Source organism: Somniosus microcephalus, unplaced genomic scaffold, assembly GCF_052327205.1.
Source record: "Somniosus microcephalus isolate GS21.2 unplaced genomic scaffold, FLI_Smic_1.0 unresolved_chr4, whole genome shotgun sequence".
NCBI lineage: Eukaryota > Metazoa > Chordata > Chondrichthyes > Squaliformes > Somniosidae > Somniosus > Somniosus microcephalus.
Window position 1 is genome coordinate 78,102 of NW_028225182.1, and position 19,542 is coordinate 97,643.

The 19,542-nt window shown below is 52.6% G+C and overlaps 1 protein-coding gene across 1 annotated transcript in view; it reads left to right on the forward strand.

Annotated features, from left to right (window-relative positions):
* The window catches only part of LOC147088305 (prolyl 3-hydroxylase 1-like), a gene marked incomplete at its 5' end in the record, with an annotated part of 143,386 nt that overhangs the window by 65,452 nt on the left and 58,392 nt on the right, over nt 1-19,542 (forward strand). Inside the window, 2 exons of the mRNA XM_085977008.1 lie at nt 371-423; nt 2,737-2,858. Coding sequence (XP_085833134.1) covers nt 371-423; nt 2,737-2,858 — 175 coding nt within the window. The remainder of the gene's footprint in view (nt 1-370; nt 424-2,736; nt 2,859-19,542) is intronic.

Genomic DNA, 19,542 nt, shown 5'->3' on the forward strand with positions numbered 1-19,542 from the left:
GGCTGAATGGGCCTCCTCCTGTTCCTATGGTGACAGGCTCGAGGGGCTGAATGGGCCTCCTCCTGTTCCTATAGTGACAGGCTCGAGGGGCTGAATGGGCCTCCTCCTGTTCCTATGGTGACAGGCTCAAGGGGCTGAATGGGCCTCCTCCTGTTCCTATAGTGACAGGCTCGAGGGGCCTACTCCTATGGCCCTTATGCTGGGATTGCCCTGTGCAGGTGATAAGTTGATGAAAATGATTGGTCTGGGAGGGCGGGTGCTTGAAATCTTTGGGGGGGATGCTGGAAATCTGAGTGTTAACAGCCTATGTAGGAATCTAATCCTTTGTTGATATTTTTACCATTTTCCTCCTCTTCCCACCCCTGCCAAGGATTCTTGGACTCCAGTGGAACTGATCCCACAGTCGATTCAAGAGAAACTGAAGTAAGTGTGTTTTAATCTTATCTGAAAACCGTATACACATCCATTTCATTCCATTCAGTCTCAGTTTGAGTATCCAGTGAATAGCTGAGCCACACAGAGCAGGAAAGGCCCAGGCTCCATTCTCGGCTTATACTGTGTTAGCCTGATTCTCACCCAGTGTGGGTACCGAGCCCCACACACACACAGAGCAGGAAAGGCCCAGGCTCCATGTCCGGCCTGTGCTGAAGATTGGAGGAGGAGGGTTTGCGTAGGGGCCCCACTGGATCAGATGGGTCTTAATCCACTAGAGCCACACTGATCCCGAAGACAATTCCCGGGTAAGCGTCCCGCCGCTTGTCCAGCCAGGACTCGGGCCGGGCGATCTAGAGAGGGGTGGGAGCGCCAGTGTCGACACTACCAGATTGGCCAGTCCATCACGAACACAGCCCAGGAGCACCGCACAACTCCCTGGGGTTCAGGGGCTGACACGGTTCCAGTCTCCCGTGAACTTGGAACCGTCTCCACACGGAAGCGGCCCGTGAAGGGGAATAATCACTACAGAGGCGTGGAGGAGGAGGAAAGAACATCTTGCATTTCTCTAGCGCCTTTCATTACCTCAGGGTGTCCCAAAGTGCTTCACAGCCAATGAAGTACTTTTTGAAGTGCAGTCATTGTTGTAATGTAGGAAACGCGGCAGCCAAATTGCGCACAGCAAGCTCCCACGAACAGCAAAGCGATAATGACCAGATAATCTGCATTTTAGTGATGTGGGTTGAGGGAAAAATATTGGCACAGGACATCGGGGAGAGCTCCCCTGCTCCTCTTCGAAATACTGCCCGTGGGATCTTTTACAACCCCTGAGAGGGAAGACGGAGCCTCGGTTTAGTGTCTCATCCGAAAACCGACCCCTCTGACAGTGCAGCGCTCCCTCAGTACTGCCCCTCCGACAGTGCAGCACTCCCTCAGTACTGACCATCCGACAGTGTGGCGCTCCCTCAGTACTGCCCCTCCGACAGTGCGGCGTTCCTCAGTACTGCCCCTCTGACAGTGCGGCGCTCCCTCAGTACTGCCCCTCTGACAGTGCGGCGCTCCCTCAGTACTGCCCCTCCGACAGTGCGGCGCTCCCTCAGTACTGCCCCTCCGACAGTGCGGCGCTCCCTCAGTACTGCCCCTCCGACAGTGCGGCGCTCCCTCAGTACTGACCCTCCGACAGTGCGGCATCCCTCAGTACTGACCCTCCGACAGTGCAGTGATCCCTCAGTACTGACCCTCCGACAGTGCAGCGCTCCCTCAGTACTGACTCTCCGACAGTGCGGCACTGCCTCAGTACTGCCCCTCCGACAGTGCAGCGCTCCCTCAGTACTGCCCCTCCGACAGTGCGGCGCTCCCTCAGTACTGACTCTCCGACAGTGCAGCACTCCCTCAGTACTGCCCCTCCGACAGTGCGGCGCTCCCTCAGTACTGCCCCTCCGACAGTGCGGCGCTCCCTCAGTACTGACCCTCCGACAGTGCGGCGCTCCCTCAGTACTGACTCTCCGACAGTGCGGCGCTCCCTCCGTACTGACCCTCCGACAGTGCAGTGATCCCTCAGTACTGCCCCTCCGACAGTGCGGCGCTCCCTCAGTACTGCCCCTCTGACAGTGCAGTGATCCCTCAGTACTGACCCTCCGACAGTGCAGTGCTCCCTCAGTACTGCCCCTCCGACAGTGCGGCGCTCCCTCAGTACTGCCCCTCTGACAGTGCAGTGCTCCCTCAGGACTGACCCTCTGACAGTGCAGTGATCCCTCAGTACTGCCCCTCTGACAGTGCGGCGCTCCCTCAGTACTGCCCCTCCGACAGTGCGGTGCTCCCTCAGTACTGACCCTCTGACAGTGCAGTGCTCCCTCAGTACTGACTCTCCGACAGTGCAGCACTCCCTCAGTACTGCCCCTCCGACAGTGCGGCGCTCCCTCAGTACTGCCCCTCCGACAGTGCGGTGCTCCCTCAGTACTGACCCTCTGACAGTGCAGTGCTCCCTCAGTACTGCCCCTCCGACAGTGCAGTGCTCCCTCAGTACTGACCCTCCGACAGTGCAGTGCTCCCTCAGTACTGACCCTCCGACAGTGCAGTGCTCCCTCAGTACTGCCCTGGGAGTACCAGCCATGATTTTTGTGCTCAAGTCTCTGGAGTGAGACATGAACCCAACAACCTTCTGACTCAGAGGAGAGAGTGCTCCCCATTGAACCACAACTGATGGCTGGGGGAGGAGGGCTAGAGTCGGGCATAAGCGGTGGTGGGGTGGCTGCCTTTACATCACTGGCAATTTTCTGTTTATGTTTCTAACTGATCTGCCAGGGCGGAGAGAAGGGCGGCGGAGAGAGAGGCGGCGCAGAAGAATTCGTCGGAGAGCGAGGCTGTGCAGGAGGAGGTGAAAGCGATGAGCATGGAGAACAAGGGGGACATAGAGCTGCTGAAAGGTTTGTCCCCCGACCAGACTCCTACCCCCCCCCTCCCCCGCCCCCCCACCAGCACCCCCCCACCAGGCAGATGGTTCAGACGAGGGTCCTGGAGATCCAAGTCCTGGCCCGGTGTGAATGGTCAGGGCTCAGATAACTGCTACTGTGAGGTGCCTTGGGATTGGTGGGATTGGAAGCCTATGGCTAGGAGAAGTGTTTTTTTTCATTCGTTCATGGAATGTGGACGTTGCTGGCAAGGCCAGCATTTATTGCCCATCCCTAGTTGCCCTTGAGAAGGTGGTGGAGAGCCGCTTTCTTGAACCGCTGCGGTCCATGTGGTGAAGATACTCCCACAGTGCTGTTAGGGAGGGAGTTCCAGGATTTTGACTCATCGGCGATGTAATTCCAAGTCAGGATGGTGTGTGACTTGGAGTGGAAGTTGGAGGTGGTGGTGTTCCCATGCACCTGCTGCCCTTGTCCTTCTAGGTGGAAGAGGTCGCGGGTTTGGGAGGTGCTGCTGAAGAAGCCTTGGCGAGTTGCTGCAGTGCATCTTGTAGATGGTACACACTGCAGTCACGGTGCGCCGGTGGTGGAGGGAGTGAATGTTTAAGGTGGTAGATGGGGTGCCAATCAAGTGGGCTGCTTTGTCCTGGATTGGTGTCGAGCTTCTTGTGTTGTTGGAGCTGCACTCACCCAGGCAAGTGGAGAGTATTCCATCACATTCCTTACTTGTGCCTTGTAGACGGTAGAAAGGCTTTGGGGAGTCAGGAGGTGAGACACTCGCCACAGAATACCCAGCCTCTGACCTGCTCTTGTAGCCACATTATTTATATGGCTGATCCAGTTAAGTTTCTGGTCAATGGTGACCCCCAGGATGTTGATGGTGGGGGATTCAGTGATGGTAATGTCATTGAATGTCAAGGGTCGGTGTTTAGACTCTCGAGTGTTGGAGATAGTCATTGCCTGGCACTTCTGTGGTGTGATGGAATACTCTCCACTTGCCTGGATGAGTGCATCTCCAACAACACTCAAGAAGCTCGACATCTGCCCTGAGAGTGTTTGATGGGACAGTGTAGAGGGAGCTTTACTCTGTATCTAACCCGTGCTGTACCTGCCCTGGGAGTGTTTGATGGGGACAGTGTAGAGGGAGCTTTACTCTGTATCTAATCCGTGCTGTATCTGCCCTGGGAGTGTTTGACGGGGACATTGTAGAGGGAGCTTTACTCTGTATCTAACCCATGCTGTACCTGCCCTGGGAGTGTTTGATGGGGACAGTGTAGAGGGAGCTTTACTCTGTATCTAATCCGTGCTGTATCTGCCCTGGGAGTGTTTGATGGGGACAGTGTAGAGGGAGCTTTACTCTGTATCTAACCCGTGCTGTACCTTCCCTGGGAGTGTTTGATGGGACAGTGTAGAGGGAGCTTTACTCTGTATCTAACCCGTGCTGTACCTGCCCTGGGAGTGTTTGATGGGACAGTGTAGAGGGAGCTTTACTCTGTATCTAACCCGTGCTGTACCTGCCCTGGGAGTGTTTGATGGGACAGTGTAGAGGGAGCTTTACTCTGTATCTAACCCGTACTTTACCTGCCTTGGGAGTGTTTATTGTACAGTATAGAGGGAGCTTTACTCTGTATCTAACCCGTGCTGTACCTGCCCAGGGAGTGTTTGATGGGACAGTGTCGAGGGAGCTTTACACTGTATCTAACCCGTACTGTACCTGCCCAGGCGGTGTTTGGTGGGACAGTGTAGAGGGAGCTTTACTCTGTATCTATCCCGTGCTCTACCTGCCCTGTGAGTGTTTGATGGGACAGTGTAGAGGGAGCTTTACTCTGTATCTAACCCATGCTGTACCTGCCCTGGGAGTGTTTGATGGGACAGTGTAGAGGGAGCTTTACTCTGTATCTAACCCGTGCTGTACCTGCCCTGGGAGTGTTTGATGGGACAGTGTAGAGGGAGCTTTACTCTGTATCTAGGCGGTGCTGTACCTGCCCTGGGAGTGTTTGGTGGGACAGTGTAGAGGGAGCTTTACACTGTATCTAACCCGCGTTGTACCTGCCCTGGGAGTGTTTAATGGGACGGTGTCGAGGGAGCTTTACTCTGTATCTAACCCGTGCTGCACCTGCCCTAGGAGTCTTTGATGGGGCAGTGTAGAGGGAGCTTTACTCTGTATCTAACCCGTGCTGTACCTGCCCTGGGAGTGTTTGATGGGACAGTGTAGAGGGAGCTTTACTCTGTATCTCACCCGTGATGTACCTGCCCTGGGAGTGTTTGATGGGATAGTGTAGAGGGAACTTTACTCTGTATCTAACCCGTGCTGTACCTGCCCTGGGAGTGTTTGATGGGACAGTGTAGAGGGAGCTTTACTCTGTATCTAACCCGTGCTGTACCTGCCCTGGGAGTGTTTGATGGGACAGTGTAGAGGGAGCTTTACTCTGTATCTAACCCGTGCTGTACCTGCCCTGTGAGTGTTTGATGGGACAGTGTAGAGGGAGCTTTACTCTGTACCTAACCCATACTGCACCTGCCCAGACAGTGTTTGATGGGACAGTGAAGAGAGAGCTTTACTCTGTGTCTAACTCCGTGCTGTAACTGGCTTGGGAGTGTTTGATGGGACACTGTAGAGGGAGTTTTGCTCTGTATCAAACCTGTGCTGTACCTTCCCTGGGAGTGTTTGATGGGACAGTGTAGAGGGAGCTTTACACTGTATCTAACCCGTGCTGTACCTGCCCTGGGATTGTTTGATGGGACAGTGTAGAGGGAGCTTTACTCTGTATCTAACCTGTGCTGTACCTGCCCTGGGAGTGTTTGATGGAACAGTGTAGAGGGAGCTTTACTCTGTACCTAACCCGTACTGCACCTGCCCAGACAGTGTTTGATGGGACAGTGAAGAGAGAGCTTTACTCTGTATCTAACTCCGTGCTGTACCTGCCCTGAGAGTGTTTGATGGGACAGTGTAGAGGGAGTTATACTCTGTATCTAACCCATGCTGTACCTGCACTGGGAGTGTTTGATGGGACAGTGTAGCGGGAGCTTTACTTTGTACCTAACCCGTACTGTAGCTGCCCAGGCAGTGTTTTATGGGACAGTGTAGAGGGAGATTTACACTGTATCTAACCCGTGCTGTACCTGCCCTGGGAGTGTTTGATGGGACAGTGTAGAGGGAGCTTTACTCTGTATCTAACCTATGCTGTATCTGCTCTGGAAGTGTTTGATGGGAGCGTGTTGTGGGAGTTTTACTCTGTATCTAACCCGTGCTGTACCTGTCTTGGGACTGTTTAATGGGACAGTGTAGAGGGAGCTTTACTCTGTATCTAACCCGTGCTGCATCTGCCCTAGGAGTCTTTGATGGGGCAGTGTAGAGGGACCTTTACTCTGTATCTAACACATGCTGTACCTGCTCTGGCAGTGTTTGATGGGACAGTGTAGAGGGAGCTTTACGCTTTATCTAACGTGTGCTGTACCTGTCCTGAGAGTGTTTGATGGGACAGTGTAGAGGGAGCTTTACGCTGTATCTAGCCGGTGCTGTATCTACCCTGGGAGTGTTTGGTGGGACAGTGTAGAGGGAGCTTTACTCTGTATCTAACCCGTGCTGTACCTGCCCTGGGAGTGTTTGATGGGACAGTTTAGAGGGAGCTTTACTCTGTATCTAACCCGTGTTGTAACTGCCCTGGGAGTGTTTGATGGGACAGTTTAGAGGGAGCTTTACGCTGTATGTAACCCGTGCTTTACCTGCCCTGGGAGTGTTTGATGGGACAGTGTAGAGGGAGCTTTACTCTGTATCTAACCCGTGCTGTACCTGCCCTGGGAGTGTTTGATGGGACAGTTTAGAGGGAGCTTTACTCTGTATCTAACCCGTGTTGTAACTGCCCTGGGAGTGTATGATGGGACAGTGTAGAGGGAGCTTTACGCTGTATCTAACGTGTGCTGTACCTGTCCTGAGAGTGTTTGATGGGACAGTTTAGAGGGAGCTTTACTCTGTATCTAACTCTGTAACTGCAGTAGATTGGGAAAAGAGGAAGTGCAACGAGACCTGGGTGTCCTTGTGCACCAGTCGCTGAAGGTAAGCATCCAGGTGCAGCAGGCGGTTAAGTAGGCAAATGGTATGTTGGCCTTCATAGTGAGAGGGTTCGAGTACACGAATAAGGATGTCTTGCTGCAGTTGTTCATGGCCTTGGTGAGACCACACCTTGAGTATTGTGTGCCGTTTTGGTCGCCTTATCTGAGGAAGGATGCTCTTGCCATGGAGGGAGTGCAGCGACCACTCACCAGACTGACACCTGGGATGGCAGGAATGACGTATGAAGAGAGATTAGGTCGATTAGGCTTATATTCTCTAGAGTTTAGAAGAATGAGAGGGGATCTCATAGAGTCATAGGGGGAGAAATTCGGTTGGTAGCGCCACCGATTAACGCCTAAAGAGGCCGAGAAGTGGGGCGCTAGCCATTTTCCGGTCGGGCGCAAGGCGCCTAGAGCCTCGCCCCATATTGAGCATGCATTTAGCGCCGGCGCTAAACCTTAGTGCCCGCTCATGGGTGCAGGCTGATTATGACGTCATTTGAGTGTGCAACGCCTTTTGGGCATCCCGGACCGGAAATTCAGTGGCGCCCCCCTCCGTAGCGCCTGACGCTAATAGTGACAGCTTACCTGGGCCTTACCAAGTCTCTCTCGGGCTGGAGGAGCGTTATTTAAAGGGGACTGGTGTGGTTTAAAAGCGGCAGCCATTTTTGGATCACAACTTCCTCGAGAGCTACAAAGAGTTGCTGAGCTGCATACTGAGAGCCATTTGACCACTGAGCCAGCGCAGGCAGACGACCTTCAGCCTTCTGACCATAACCTTGCTGTTGCTGAGCCTTGACAACGGGGAACCTTCCTGTGGGCACTTATTATGGGGGCTGCATTGGAGGGGAACGTCCTGCTGCTGAATCATCTGGAAAGGGCACTGAGACGCTGGGAGAGGGGGGTGGGCATGGCCAGACGGAGGAGGGCCAACAGACGTCGCCACAGCAGACCTTACGCTGGCAGGGTTTTCCGACAGCAGTTTTCCTACATGAACATGCCGGAGGAGCAGTGTGTCAGAAGGCTGCGATTTAGAAAGGAGGTGGTGACTGAGCTGTGCCAGCTGCTTCAGCCAGATCTGCAGCCTCAGATAAGGTGCAGGACATCTCTGTCGTTGGCTGAGAAGATGGCTGCTGGCCTGAACTTCTACGTGAGCGGCTCTTCTCAGGCTGCGCGTCAGAGGCTGATCAGAAGTAGCTTCCAGGCCCCTCTCACGGAATGCTTGCTGCCATTCCAAGAACAGGAATGGAACCGGTCTGATACCCCCAAGCCTTTGAAGGGCAAGATGCATGTAAATAGCAGGCATGGCCATTGTAAATGAAGAAAGTGCTTCATTACACAAAATGTGGTTCCTTCAAACATGAGAAAGCTATGGCAACAGAAAGCAAAACTAATACACTGACACATAACTGCCTGTCACACCCGGGAGACTGTCCATAACATAAATCACATTCCGACCATCTTCCTTGGCCTTGATTCCACTGCACCAACCAAAGCATCCAATGCCCCATCAGTGAGGCGTTCCCCCCTCTGCCTCACCCTTTCCCTGTCTTGCTAGGCTGGTGCGCCACAGGTAGGCTCCCACCGCTTTGAAGGCCTACAAGGCAGTGAGTGTGTCTGGTGATGCCAATTGACCTGCCCCTTTAAGAGCTGGCCGGCGCCACTGTGTCTCAGGGAAAGTGATTATTGACAGCACCCTCGCTGCGCCCCGCCGCTGCAAAATTGGGTTGCGCCGCCGGGTTAGCGCCTTAAGAGTAGCATGCAGCGCCTGATTTAGCGCCGCAATCACCTTTAGGGGCGCTGCAACCCAATATCGCGCTAGGTGGCGCTAGACTTTGCGCATCGCCAGGACTAGCGCCCCAAACGCGGCTATACCGAATTTCTAGGCCATAGAGTCATAGGCCCAGAAATTGGGTTGGTAGCGCCGGCGCTGAGCGCCTAAAGAGACCTAGAATTGGGGCGAAGCCCTATGTTGGGGCAGACGCTATGAAGATAGCGACAACTCAGATATTGACTGTACATCTAGCGCCTGCGCTAAGTGTTTGCGCGTGCCCGCGAGCGCAAGCAGCTCATGACGTCATTTCAGTGTGCAGCGCCTTTTAGGAGCGCCTGAGCGCATATTGGGTGGCGCCCGGAGCCTTAGCGCCCAGCGCTATTAGTGACAGTTCGAGGGAGGGCTAACAGGCCCTTCTCGGAGTAGGGCGGCGCTATTTAAAGGGGACAGCTCTAGTGCAGAATCTTCTGCCACTTGGCCTGCTCATTGCGATCGCTGCTAGAGAGAGTTGGCGAGCTAATGTGGAGCGGAGTTCTGGGATTTGAGCTTTACAGTACTTGGGACCTTCAACCCTGTCCGAAGCACTTGCAGCACTACACCTAAAAGCCTTTTGACCAACTGGCATCGGAATGGGAGCTTGTTTGGAGGGCGACGGCCTCATTGCCCAACACTGTGAAGGGGCAGAGAGACGGCGGGAGAGAGGGCCGGGATTGGCCAGAAGGAGGAGGGGCAATCGAGGTCGGCCAATCCGACGGGATGCTGCGAGGGTCTTTAGGCAGCAGGTGACAAGCCTTGACATGTCGGAGGAGCAGTGTTTGCGAAGGCTCCGATTCTGGAGGGACATTGTTACTGATCTGTGCCACCTGCTTGGTCAGGATCTGCAGCCGCGTGAACGCTGCAGAACCTCTCTGTCCGTGATGGCTACACTGACTGATGGCCTCCATTTTTATGCCAACGGATCCTTTCAGTCAGCCATTGGGGACAATGCGACTGACGCTCAGGCTGCAGTCCACTGTTGCATCCGGCAAGTGACAGATGCCCTTTATAGGCGAAGGCGTCAATTCATTACCTTCCCTCGGACCCTGCACAAGCAGGTGGAGGAGGAGGAGTATGAGGAGGAGGAGGAGGAAAAGCAGGCGGAGGAGGAGGAGGAAGATGGAAGGGCTGCTGAAAGTGGAAGGTCCATACGTCAGAGGCTCCTCTGGACTCGTGTCGACACCCCTGTGGCGGAATGATGAGAGTCTTAACTCATGCGCACTTTGGATGTTTGAGGGCCTCTGAATGCCAGCATCACTGAAAGTAGTCACGTGCACCATGCCACATTGAAACTTCTGTTTATTGGCACAAAAGTCTTTCATTACAGCTAAACAACGTAATGTCAGCAGAAACCATAACTTTCAAAATAACTGAACTGTTCGGCAAAGCCGCAAAACTCAACAAATCTTCTGCAAATATAACAGCAGCTGAGGGTGTTCTTGAATTTGGACAAACAAACGTCTCAGCACCTCCCTCTACAACTGGCCCCTTGAGGGAGAACGACTTCTCTTTCGCGCCCGGCCCCTTCCCTCCCTGCTGCTCCTACGTAATTGGACCCCAGTGGCGGGCTCAAGACTGGGGGACGCCTGCTGACTGTCTGGAAGCGCAGAAGCCCCTGAGGGACGGCATGGCCGACCTCTGGGCTTGGAGGGTGCGGACGCAGGATGCTTGATGTGACCATGGCTGGAAGCAGTGTGGCCTGCAGGTGGTGGCAGCTGCAATGCAGATGTCCCAGCGCTGGCATGTGCAATGGTCTCCTGCCGAGAGAGGACACCTGCACCATGGTCGGATGACACACTGGCTATCTGAGAGGAGCAGCTCGGCTCATCCGCCACAATCGCATGCTCCACTGATTCCTGGCCTTGTATGGGACTGGAAGGGCCCGGGGTGATCCTATCTGATGCAGAGAGGGTGGCTACAGTGAGAGATCGCGTTGCGTCAATCTGGCTGTGGAGGAGCCCAGCAAGTGACTGCGTGGCCACAGTGAGGACCTGTGTGCCAGGTGCCAGTGCTTCGGAGAAGGCCTGGACAGTTCTTCCCATTGCTTCGGACAAAGCAGGTGCCGACCACTCCACTGCCTCGGACAAGCCCTGCACAGACCTTTCCAGGGATTGTCCGAAGCCCTGAACAGTCCTTTCCATAGCCGACTCAAAGCCGTGGACAGTCCTCTCCATTGTTGGGCCGAAGCCCTGGATAGTCCTGTCCATTGTGGCCCCGAAGCCCTGGATAGACCTGTCCATTGTTTCCCCGAACACCTGGAGGGTCCTCTCCATTGTGGCCCCAAAGCCCTGCAGAGTCCTCTCCATTGTTGCCCCGAAGTCCAACATACTCCTAGCCAATGAATCTATTGACTCAGGCATCTTCTCCACTGCAGCCATCAGCTCCGTGTGTCTGACCCGGACCTGTTTGCTCATCTCAGCCAGGCGACGGACCTCATCTGCACTCTGTGCAGCAGTCATAACGACCTGCCTTGCCCTGCGGGGAGACGGTGGCCGAACTTGCCTATCCCCCGTGCGTTGCTGCATACCGCTTGGTCCGGCAACTGGTTCATCCTCAGAGCCCCCCCCCCTCCCCTCCAGGGGACTACTATCCCCAGTCTGTAGATGTCTCCGCTCCCCGGATTCTGCAACGGCTGGTCTGGCTTCCTCCTGGTCCTCGCCTCCGGTGGCACTGGCACTGGCAGCTTCAACGCATTGAGCCCGAGTTGGTGCTGCTTCATCTGAAAGTGGGAGGTGGGAGAGTGGCTTTAGCAAAAGGACAGCTTTGCTGAAAGGCATGCCAGATTGCGGCAAGGCTCTGACATGGCTGCACACTGAGGATGCATGCTGGCGGGGGGACCAAGTGGAAGGCAACAGGTGAAAAAGGTGAGAGTCTTACCCTCGCTGTCGGTAATGGGGTCGGCAGATGCAGTGGTCACAGGACCAGACAGACGTCCTCCAAGTATCTGGTGCACTCTCTCCTCCAGATCCGTGAGAGTGACCACTTGTGGAGGTCCGCCACCGGTTCGACGCTGCTCCTTTCGAATCATCGCCAGCTTGGACTGCAGGGGAAAGAAGGGGAAGTTCTGTAACATGATGCCTTGAGACCTCATCGCATGCCCCCCATGGTGCAAGAGCCCTTACATGATGCCTTGAGACCTCATCGCATGCCCCCCATGGTGCAAGAGCCCTTACATGAGGCCTTGAGACCTCATCGCATGCCCCCCATGGTGCAAGAGCCCTTACATGAGGCCTTGAGACCTCATCGCATGCCCCCCATGGTGCAAGAGCCCTTACATGAGGCCTTGAGACATCTGTCCATGTGTGTGGCCAGAAAGGGCCATGGGTGCATGCTGACAGATGGCCATTGGCGCATCATTGCAGCAGGGTGCCAGAAGTCAGCTGCAGATGGAGGGAAGCACAAGTTTGGTAAACCATCACTTACCCTAACGATCCGTGTGAGGTCGTTGAATTTCTTCCTGCACTGAACAGGGGTCCTTGTCGCCATGCTGCTGGAGTTGACCGTCACAGCAACCTCCCTCCAAGATCGTCGATAAGCCTTCTGATTTGGCCTCTTGCCATTATCCGGGTACAGGACCTCCCGACGGTGTTCAACTGCAGCCACCAAGTGGTCCAGGGCCTCAGTGCTGAAGCGCTCTGCTCTCTGTCTAACCTTCTCCATGATGAACAAGTTTGTACCGCCAGACAAGGGCGAGCGCCGAATCTGAGGTGTTGAAGCTCAGGCTGACTGATCCACCCCTTTAAGAGCTGTAAGGGTTGGGGCTTCTTTAAACTGGTTTAAAGTAATTTTCCTGGTCTTGCAGCCTTTGCCTGCACTCAGACCAATTCCAATAAAACCAATTTTAAAACAGCGGTTTCGAATCGCTACCCCACCTTCCAGTTCTGACTGCAGGGCTTATAATTATTGATATTAAAACAGACACGTAGTTTGGATGAGAGAAAAAAATCAAGTTTATTAACTAAAAGAAACTATAATCAAAATATCAAACTATTCCACACGAACACAGTAAAATTGTAAAACTATATAACACGGGGTTGCAGACGGCAAAAACGAGGGATACAATGGCTACAATGTTATTTAAACAATCTTAGCAACTCCCTTAAATCACCGCCCCAAACTCCTGCTAGGTTGCCTTGTTGAGGAGTCAGAACACCCTGCTCACCTGTGGTCCAGCGAAGAGAGAGAGAGAGAGAGAGGCTCACCTGTGGTCCAGCGAAGAGAGAGAGAGAGAGAGAGAGAGAGAGCTCACCTGTGATCCAGCGAAGAGAGAGAGAGAGGCTCACCTGTGATCCAGCGAAGAGAGAGAGAGAGAGAGAGAGAGAGAGAGCTCACCTGTGGTCCAGCGAAGAGAGAGAGAGAGACTCACCTGTGATCCAGCGAAGAGAGAGAGAGAGAGAGAGAGACTCACCTGTGATCCAGCGAAGTAAGAGAGAGAGGGGGATACTTAAAAAAGAAATTAGGAGATCAAGGAGGGGCCATGAAATAACACTGGCGAGCAAAATAAAGGAAAATCCTAAGATGTTTTATAAGTATATTAAGGGTAAGAGGATAACTAGGGAAAAAATAGGGCCCATTAGGGACAAAAGTGGCAATCTGTGTGTGGAGCCGGAAGATGTAGGAGGGGTTCTAAATGAATTTTTTGCATCTGTTTTCACTATGGAGAAGGACGATGTAGACATACAAATAGGGCAGGGGGACTGTGATATGCTCGAACATATTAACATCGAGAGGGAGGAGGTATTGTCGGTTTTAGCAGGCCTAAAAATGGATAAATCCCCAGGCCCGGACGAAATGTATCCCAGGCTGCTGTGTGAGGCAAAGGAGGAGATTGCGGGGGCTCTAACACATATATTCAGGACCTCTCTGGCCACAGGGGATGTGCCAGAGGACTGGAGAACCGCTAATGTGGTACCATTATTCAAGAAGGGAAGTAGGGAAAAACCGGGGAACTACAGGCCAGTGAGCCTAACATCAGTGGTAGGAAAATTATTGGAAAAAATTCTGAGGGACAAAATTAGTCTCCACTTGGAGAGACAAGGATTAATCAGGGATAGTCAACATGGCTTTGTCAAGGGAAGATCATGTCTGACTAATTTGATTGAATTTTTTGAGGGGGTGACTAGGTGTGTGGATGAGGGTAACGCAGTGGATGTGGTATACATGGATTTCAGTAAGGCCTTCGATAAAGTCCCGCACAGGAGACTGGTCAAGAAGGTAAGAGCCCATGGAATCCAGGGTGCCTTGGCACATTGGATACAAAACTGGCTTAGTGGCAGAAGGCAGAGGGTGATGGTCGAAGGTTGTTTTTGTGACTGGAAGCCTGTGGCCAGTGGGGTACCACAGGGATCGGTGCTGGGTCCCTTGCTGTTTGTGGTCTACATTAATGACTTGGATATGAATGTAAAAGGTATGATCAGTAAGTTCGCGGATGATACAAAAATTGGTAGGGTGGTAAATAGCGAGGAGGGTAGCCTCAGTCTGCAGGACGATATAGATGGGTTGGTCAGATGGGCGGAACAGTGGCAAATGGAATTTAACCCGGAAAAGTGCGAGGTGATGCACTTTGGGGGGACTAACAAGGCAAGGGAATACACAATGAATGGTAAGACCCTAGGCAAGACGGAGGGGCAGAGGGATCTGGGTGTGCAAGTACACAGATCCCTGAAGGCGGCGGAACAGGTGGATAAGGTAGTTAAAAAGGCCTATGGGATACTTGCCTTCATTAGCCAAGGCATAGAATATAAGGGCAAGGAGGTTATGATGGAGCTGTATAAAATACTGGTTAGGCCACAGCTGGAATACTGTGTGCAGTTCTGGTCGCCACACTACAGGAAGGATGTGATCGCTTTGGAGAGGGTGCAGAGGAGATTCACCAGGATGTTACCAGGGCTGGAGCGCTTCAGCTATGAAGAAAGACTGGGCAGATTGGGTTTGTTTTCCTTGGAGCAGAGGAGGCTGAGGGGGGACATGATTGAGGTGTACAAAATTATGAGGGGCATAGATAGGATGGATACTGAGGAGCTTTTTCCCTTAGTAGAAGGGTCAATAACTAGGGGGCATAGATTCAAGGTAAAGGGCGGGAGGTTTAGAGGGGATTTGAGAAAGAACTTTTTCACCCAGAGGGTGGTTGGAGTCTGGAACTCACTGCCTGAAAGGGTTGTGGAGGCAGGAACCCTCACAACATTTAAGAAGCATTTGGATGAGCACTTGAAATGCCATAGCATACAAGGCTACGGACCAAATGCTGGAATATGGGATTAGATTAGACAGGGCTTGATGGCCGGCATGGACACGATGGGCCGAACGGCCTCTATCCGTGCTGTATGACTCTATGAGAGAGCTAGCTTCTCAGCCGCTATTTTTATACTTGGTGAGGCCCCTGCCGTTCTGCCTTGCAAGGGCTGTGTGCAAAATTCCCCGCCCAAAGGGTCCAATACACAAGAGAAAGCTGTGATTGGCTAACTCAGAGTGGTTGGACCGGATTAATGTGTCTTCCGGAGTTCCCTGGGCTGAAACAAAAGGAAGATACAATGTCCAGAATGCTAGGTGATTTAGACCCATTCAAGATCCAAAAGTCTCTTCTGCAGTTTAGATGTATCCACTCGATATACAAACAAATGCTAATAGCATTCAGTTGCTTTGTAAACAAAGCATTGTCCTTTGTCTTCATTGAACCTTACTTCCAGACACAGAAAGCTACATTCCAAGCCTCTTCAGTCTTCGGCCATGTGGTGCGACTGCCATGTTTATCCCTGGAAATTTAAAAGCACACCGCCCAGGGATTCTTTAATCAAAAAAATTGATCTTCGGAACTGTAAATTATTGCGAATTCTTACAGTCCGCCCTTGGATACTTCCAGCTTGCTTGTGGTATCCTCTTGAAGAAATGAGCAATAATTTCTGACCCCTCACAAACAACCATCCCCTGTATTTACCTAATAGCTATCTGCCAATGATCCCCGTCCTGTCTATTCCCCTTAAATTCAAGAAAAAAAAACCATGGTACGGTAGGCATCTTACAGATACTTCAGTTTTCAACAAGGGGTCTCATACCCCTACACGCTTGTAAAATTATACAGTGTAAACCAAATTTACAATCACTTTTTTTACATCATAAGTTATTACAAAATGTTGCAATCTTAGTTACACAATGTAATCAAAATGATCCCAAGCACGGAGAGGGTCCTACACCTCTGCTCAACTTGGGGCTGCAACACAAAATACAAAAAAATCATTAAACAACATGCTTAAATGAACCCCGATCATCACGTGCCGATGATGCGTCGCGAAATTCGAGTGGGTATTGCTCCTCCCGCTTGGGCAGTAAAAGTACCTTACACCCCCTTTGATCGTCTTAAACTTTAAAACAGGCAGAATGGATTTACCGACCAGCCTGCTCCGCCAGCCCCGAACCGTTCCCTTGTCCCTTTGTGGAGGCGGGGTACCCCTCACGTTTAAAATTACCTTGGCACAGACCGAGACTGGGGAGTATGGGATCTCATGACTCCCAGCCCCTCCCCCTCCTGTCTTCCCTCGACTGGCTGCAGAAAATGATGGGTGCCTGTGTGGCGGGTCTCCCTGGCCCCACACTGATCCGGCCAGCCACTCATCCTTCCCAGCCACACTTATCCTCTTTGCCCGTGGGCCCCCGGGTGAGTTCCTCCCTCCCCCTACCGCACCCACGCGACTCTTGGGTCTCCCCCTCCTCTATACGATCTTTCCCGGGCCATCACCACCCACCCCCGAGGAACGCGTCCCTATGACCAGGCGCCCGCGCTTCCCCATCATGACTCCTCAACAGCGAGGTCTCCCGCAAGTGAACTTCGGTCAGGATGGTGCTGGGTTGGGGGCTGTGCCCCACCCAGCTGGGGCCCATCTCCTCCCCGTAGGAGGAGTAGGCAAGTTCCTCCGGACACTGTCCGGTTTTTCCCGAAGATCGCTGCGGGGTCTCCTGGATTCGTCCAGTGGCGAGGTGATCCCCAACATTCTGTCTCCATATCTTCATTCGATGCCCAGCTCGGGCTGGGCGAACATGGCTGCTTCATTTTCCAATCTCCTGCAAAACTTAAAAGGACATGCAGCCAGGTCTCACTGACCTGCTGCCTTAGGTGGAGACATGGTCGGGTCCCTCGACCTCGGACCAAAATACAAACATTCGGCACACATGTAAACTTAAACTCTTTAAACTACCAGTTAAATCAACAAAACTTAAAATACACCTTAAAGCAAGCTATATACACACACATAGCTATAATACAAATGCCGCCCGTCTCCGGACGGCCAGTCTAATCTCTGGCACTGTCGCAGATTGCTGCTGGCTGCAGCGAAGCTGGACTGCCTCCTGTCTCTGGTCCCTCGCAGCTTATGGCTGTTGAGTGGGGGCCTCTGTTCTCTGGCTTCTCCCTGGCTCGGGAAACCGCCCTACTCCACTGTAAAGTGGGTGACCATGCTTTCTTAGGCTGGGGCACCCGCTGAGACCTTCTGAGGGGTGTCTCTATGGGGGAAACTTTGGCTGGCGGACCCTGAACCTGGCAGCCTGCCGGTGCAAATCTCTCTCTGGGTTTGTCTGCTCTTCCCTGCCCACTCCTGTGCTGGGGGCAGGTATACTCTCACCACCCGCTGCTGGTGGCTGGAAATTTTCCTCCCCATGTTTAAAACTTGGTGTCAGCTCCCTCTCTATGTCTCCTGCAAGAGGGATTGCTATCCCTGCCCCCGCAGGGTCCCACATCATGGGGGGGACCACTCTAGAAGCGGGCTGGGAAGCTGGTCCCTTTAAACAGGCCACAGTGCCTGTCTTTACAGGCGGTGAACTTGAACCTGCATGGACAGCAAACTCATGTTCCCTCACCCAGGTGGCTTTAACTGGGGAATTTTGGACCTGCCTTTCGTCTGGGGCCAAAACTATCCCCTGTGTGCCTCCCTTGTCCCGGATTTCTGCTACTGGACCTGCTCTACAGGGGTCCCAGAACTCTCCTTCCCTGTTCCCTGGCTTAAACAGCTTACTCTGAACATGAATTGCTCCTCCCCCCACACAAGCCACAGTGCTTGCCTGTGAACTCGAACATGCTGTGGGCTGAGGATTCCTATTCTCAGGCTCACTCCTCACGGGCGGACCGTACCTCCGTTGTTGGAGGGGGTACACTGGTCCTGGCCCCCGCCTGCCTAGCGGGACCTGCTGGTATTCTCCTACCACCCCATTGTCCACCCCTCCTCGCTGCCAGGGCTCCTCAGAACTCGGAGCTGTGGGCTGCGGTCTTGGGATCTCTAAATCCCTATCCAGCACCATTCTGGATGCTGCCTGTGGGATGGTTTCACTAAACCTTTGGGCGCAGGCCAGCTTATAAGCTGTCCTTACTTCCCTAAACCTTTCCTCCTGCTCTTTTACTTCTGAGATGAGGCGGGCATTCTCTTCCCGCAGTCTCATCTCACTTTCCCTGGTCTCAGTGACTTCCTGCACCAGGCGCTCTATAAATGCCTGGCATTTCTCAAACTGGGACTCTCAATTCTTGGCCTCTTTAAACTCCTCCTGCTCTCCCATCTCACCCTTCCTAGCCCAGCCACCTATACCCCGATAGGTCAGCTTGCACACTGCCACTACCTTCCGCAGGGCTGCCCACAGACTGAAAGCAAGAAAGACAATAACTGATGCTTTCTCTAGATCCAGACCACTCATCATATCAAAAACGGCCTGCAGTCCTGCCCGCGGTCACCATTGTAAGGGTTGGGGCTTCTTTAAACTGGTTTAAAGTAATTTTCCTGGTCTTGCAGCCTTTGCCTGCACTCAGACCAATTCCAATAAAACCAATTCTAAAACAGCGGTTTCGAATCGCTACCCCTCCTCTAGTTCTGACTGCAGGGCTTATAATTATTGATATTAAAACAGACACGTAGTTTGGATGAGAGAAAAAAATCAAGTTTTATTAACTAAAAGAAACTATAATCAAAATATCAAACTATCCCACACGAACACAGTAAAATTGTAAAACTATATAACACGGGGTTGCAGACGGTGAAAACGAGGGATACAATGGCTACAATGTTATTTAAACAATCTTAGCAATACCCTTAAATCACCACCCCAAACTCCTGCTAGGTTGCCTTGTTGAGGAGTCAGAACACCCTGTTCACCTGTGGTCCAGCGAAGTAAGAGAGAGCTAGCTTCTCAGCCGCTATCTTTATACCTGGTGAGGCCCCTGCCGTTCTGCCTTGCAAGGGCTGTGTGCAAAATTCCTCACCCAACGGGTCCAATACACAAGAGAAAGCTGTGATTGGCTAACTCAGAGTGGTTGGACCGGATTAATGTGTCTTCCGGAGTTTCCTGGGCTGAAACAAAAGGAAGATACAACTGCTCTATTGTCCAGAATGCTAGGTGATTTAGACCCATTCAAGATCCAAAAGTCTCTTCTGCAGTTTAGATGTATCCACTCGATATACAAACAAATGCTAATAGCAGTCAGTTGCTTTGTGAACAAAGCATTGTCCTTTGTCTTCATTGAACCTTACTGACAGACACAGAAAGCTGTATTCCAAGCCTCTTCAGTCTTCGGCCATGTGGTGTGACAGCCATGTTTATCCCTGGAAATTTAAAAGCACAACGCCCAGGGATTCTTTAATCAAAAAAATTAATCTTCAGAACTGTAAATTATTGTGAATTCGTACAGAGCCAGCCGGCGCCTGGAGGTCTCGTGCTTTCCCGTAATTGAGATCACCTGCGCTGCGGCCGTCCGCGTCGATATTGAGTAGCGCCTGAACTTTTGCGCCTTAAGAGCACCATGCAACGGCTGATTTAGCACCTCAATCCCCTTTGGGGGCGATGCAACCCAATATCGCGCCAGGCGGC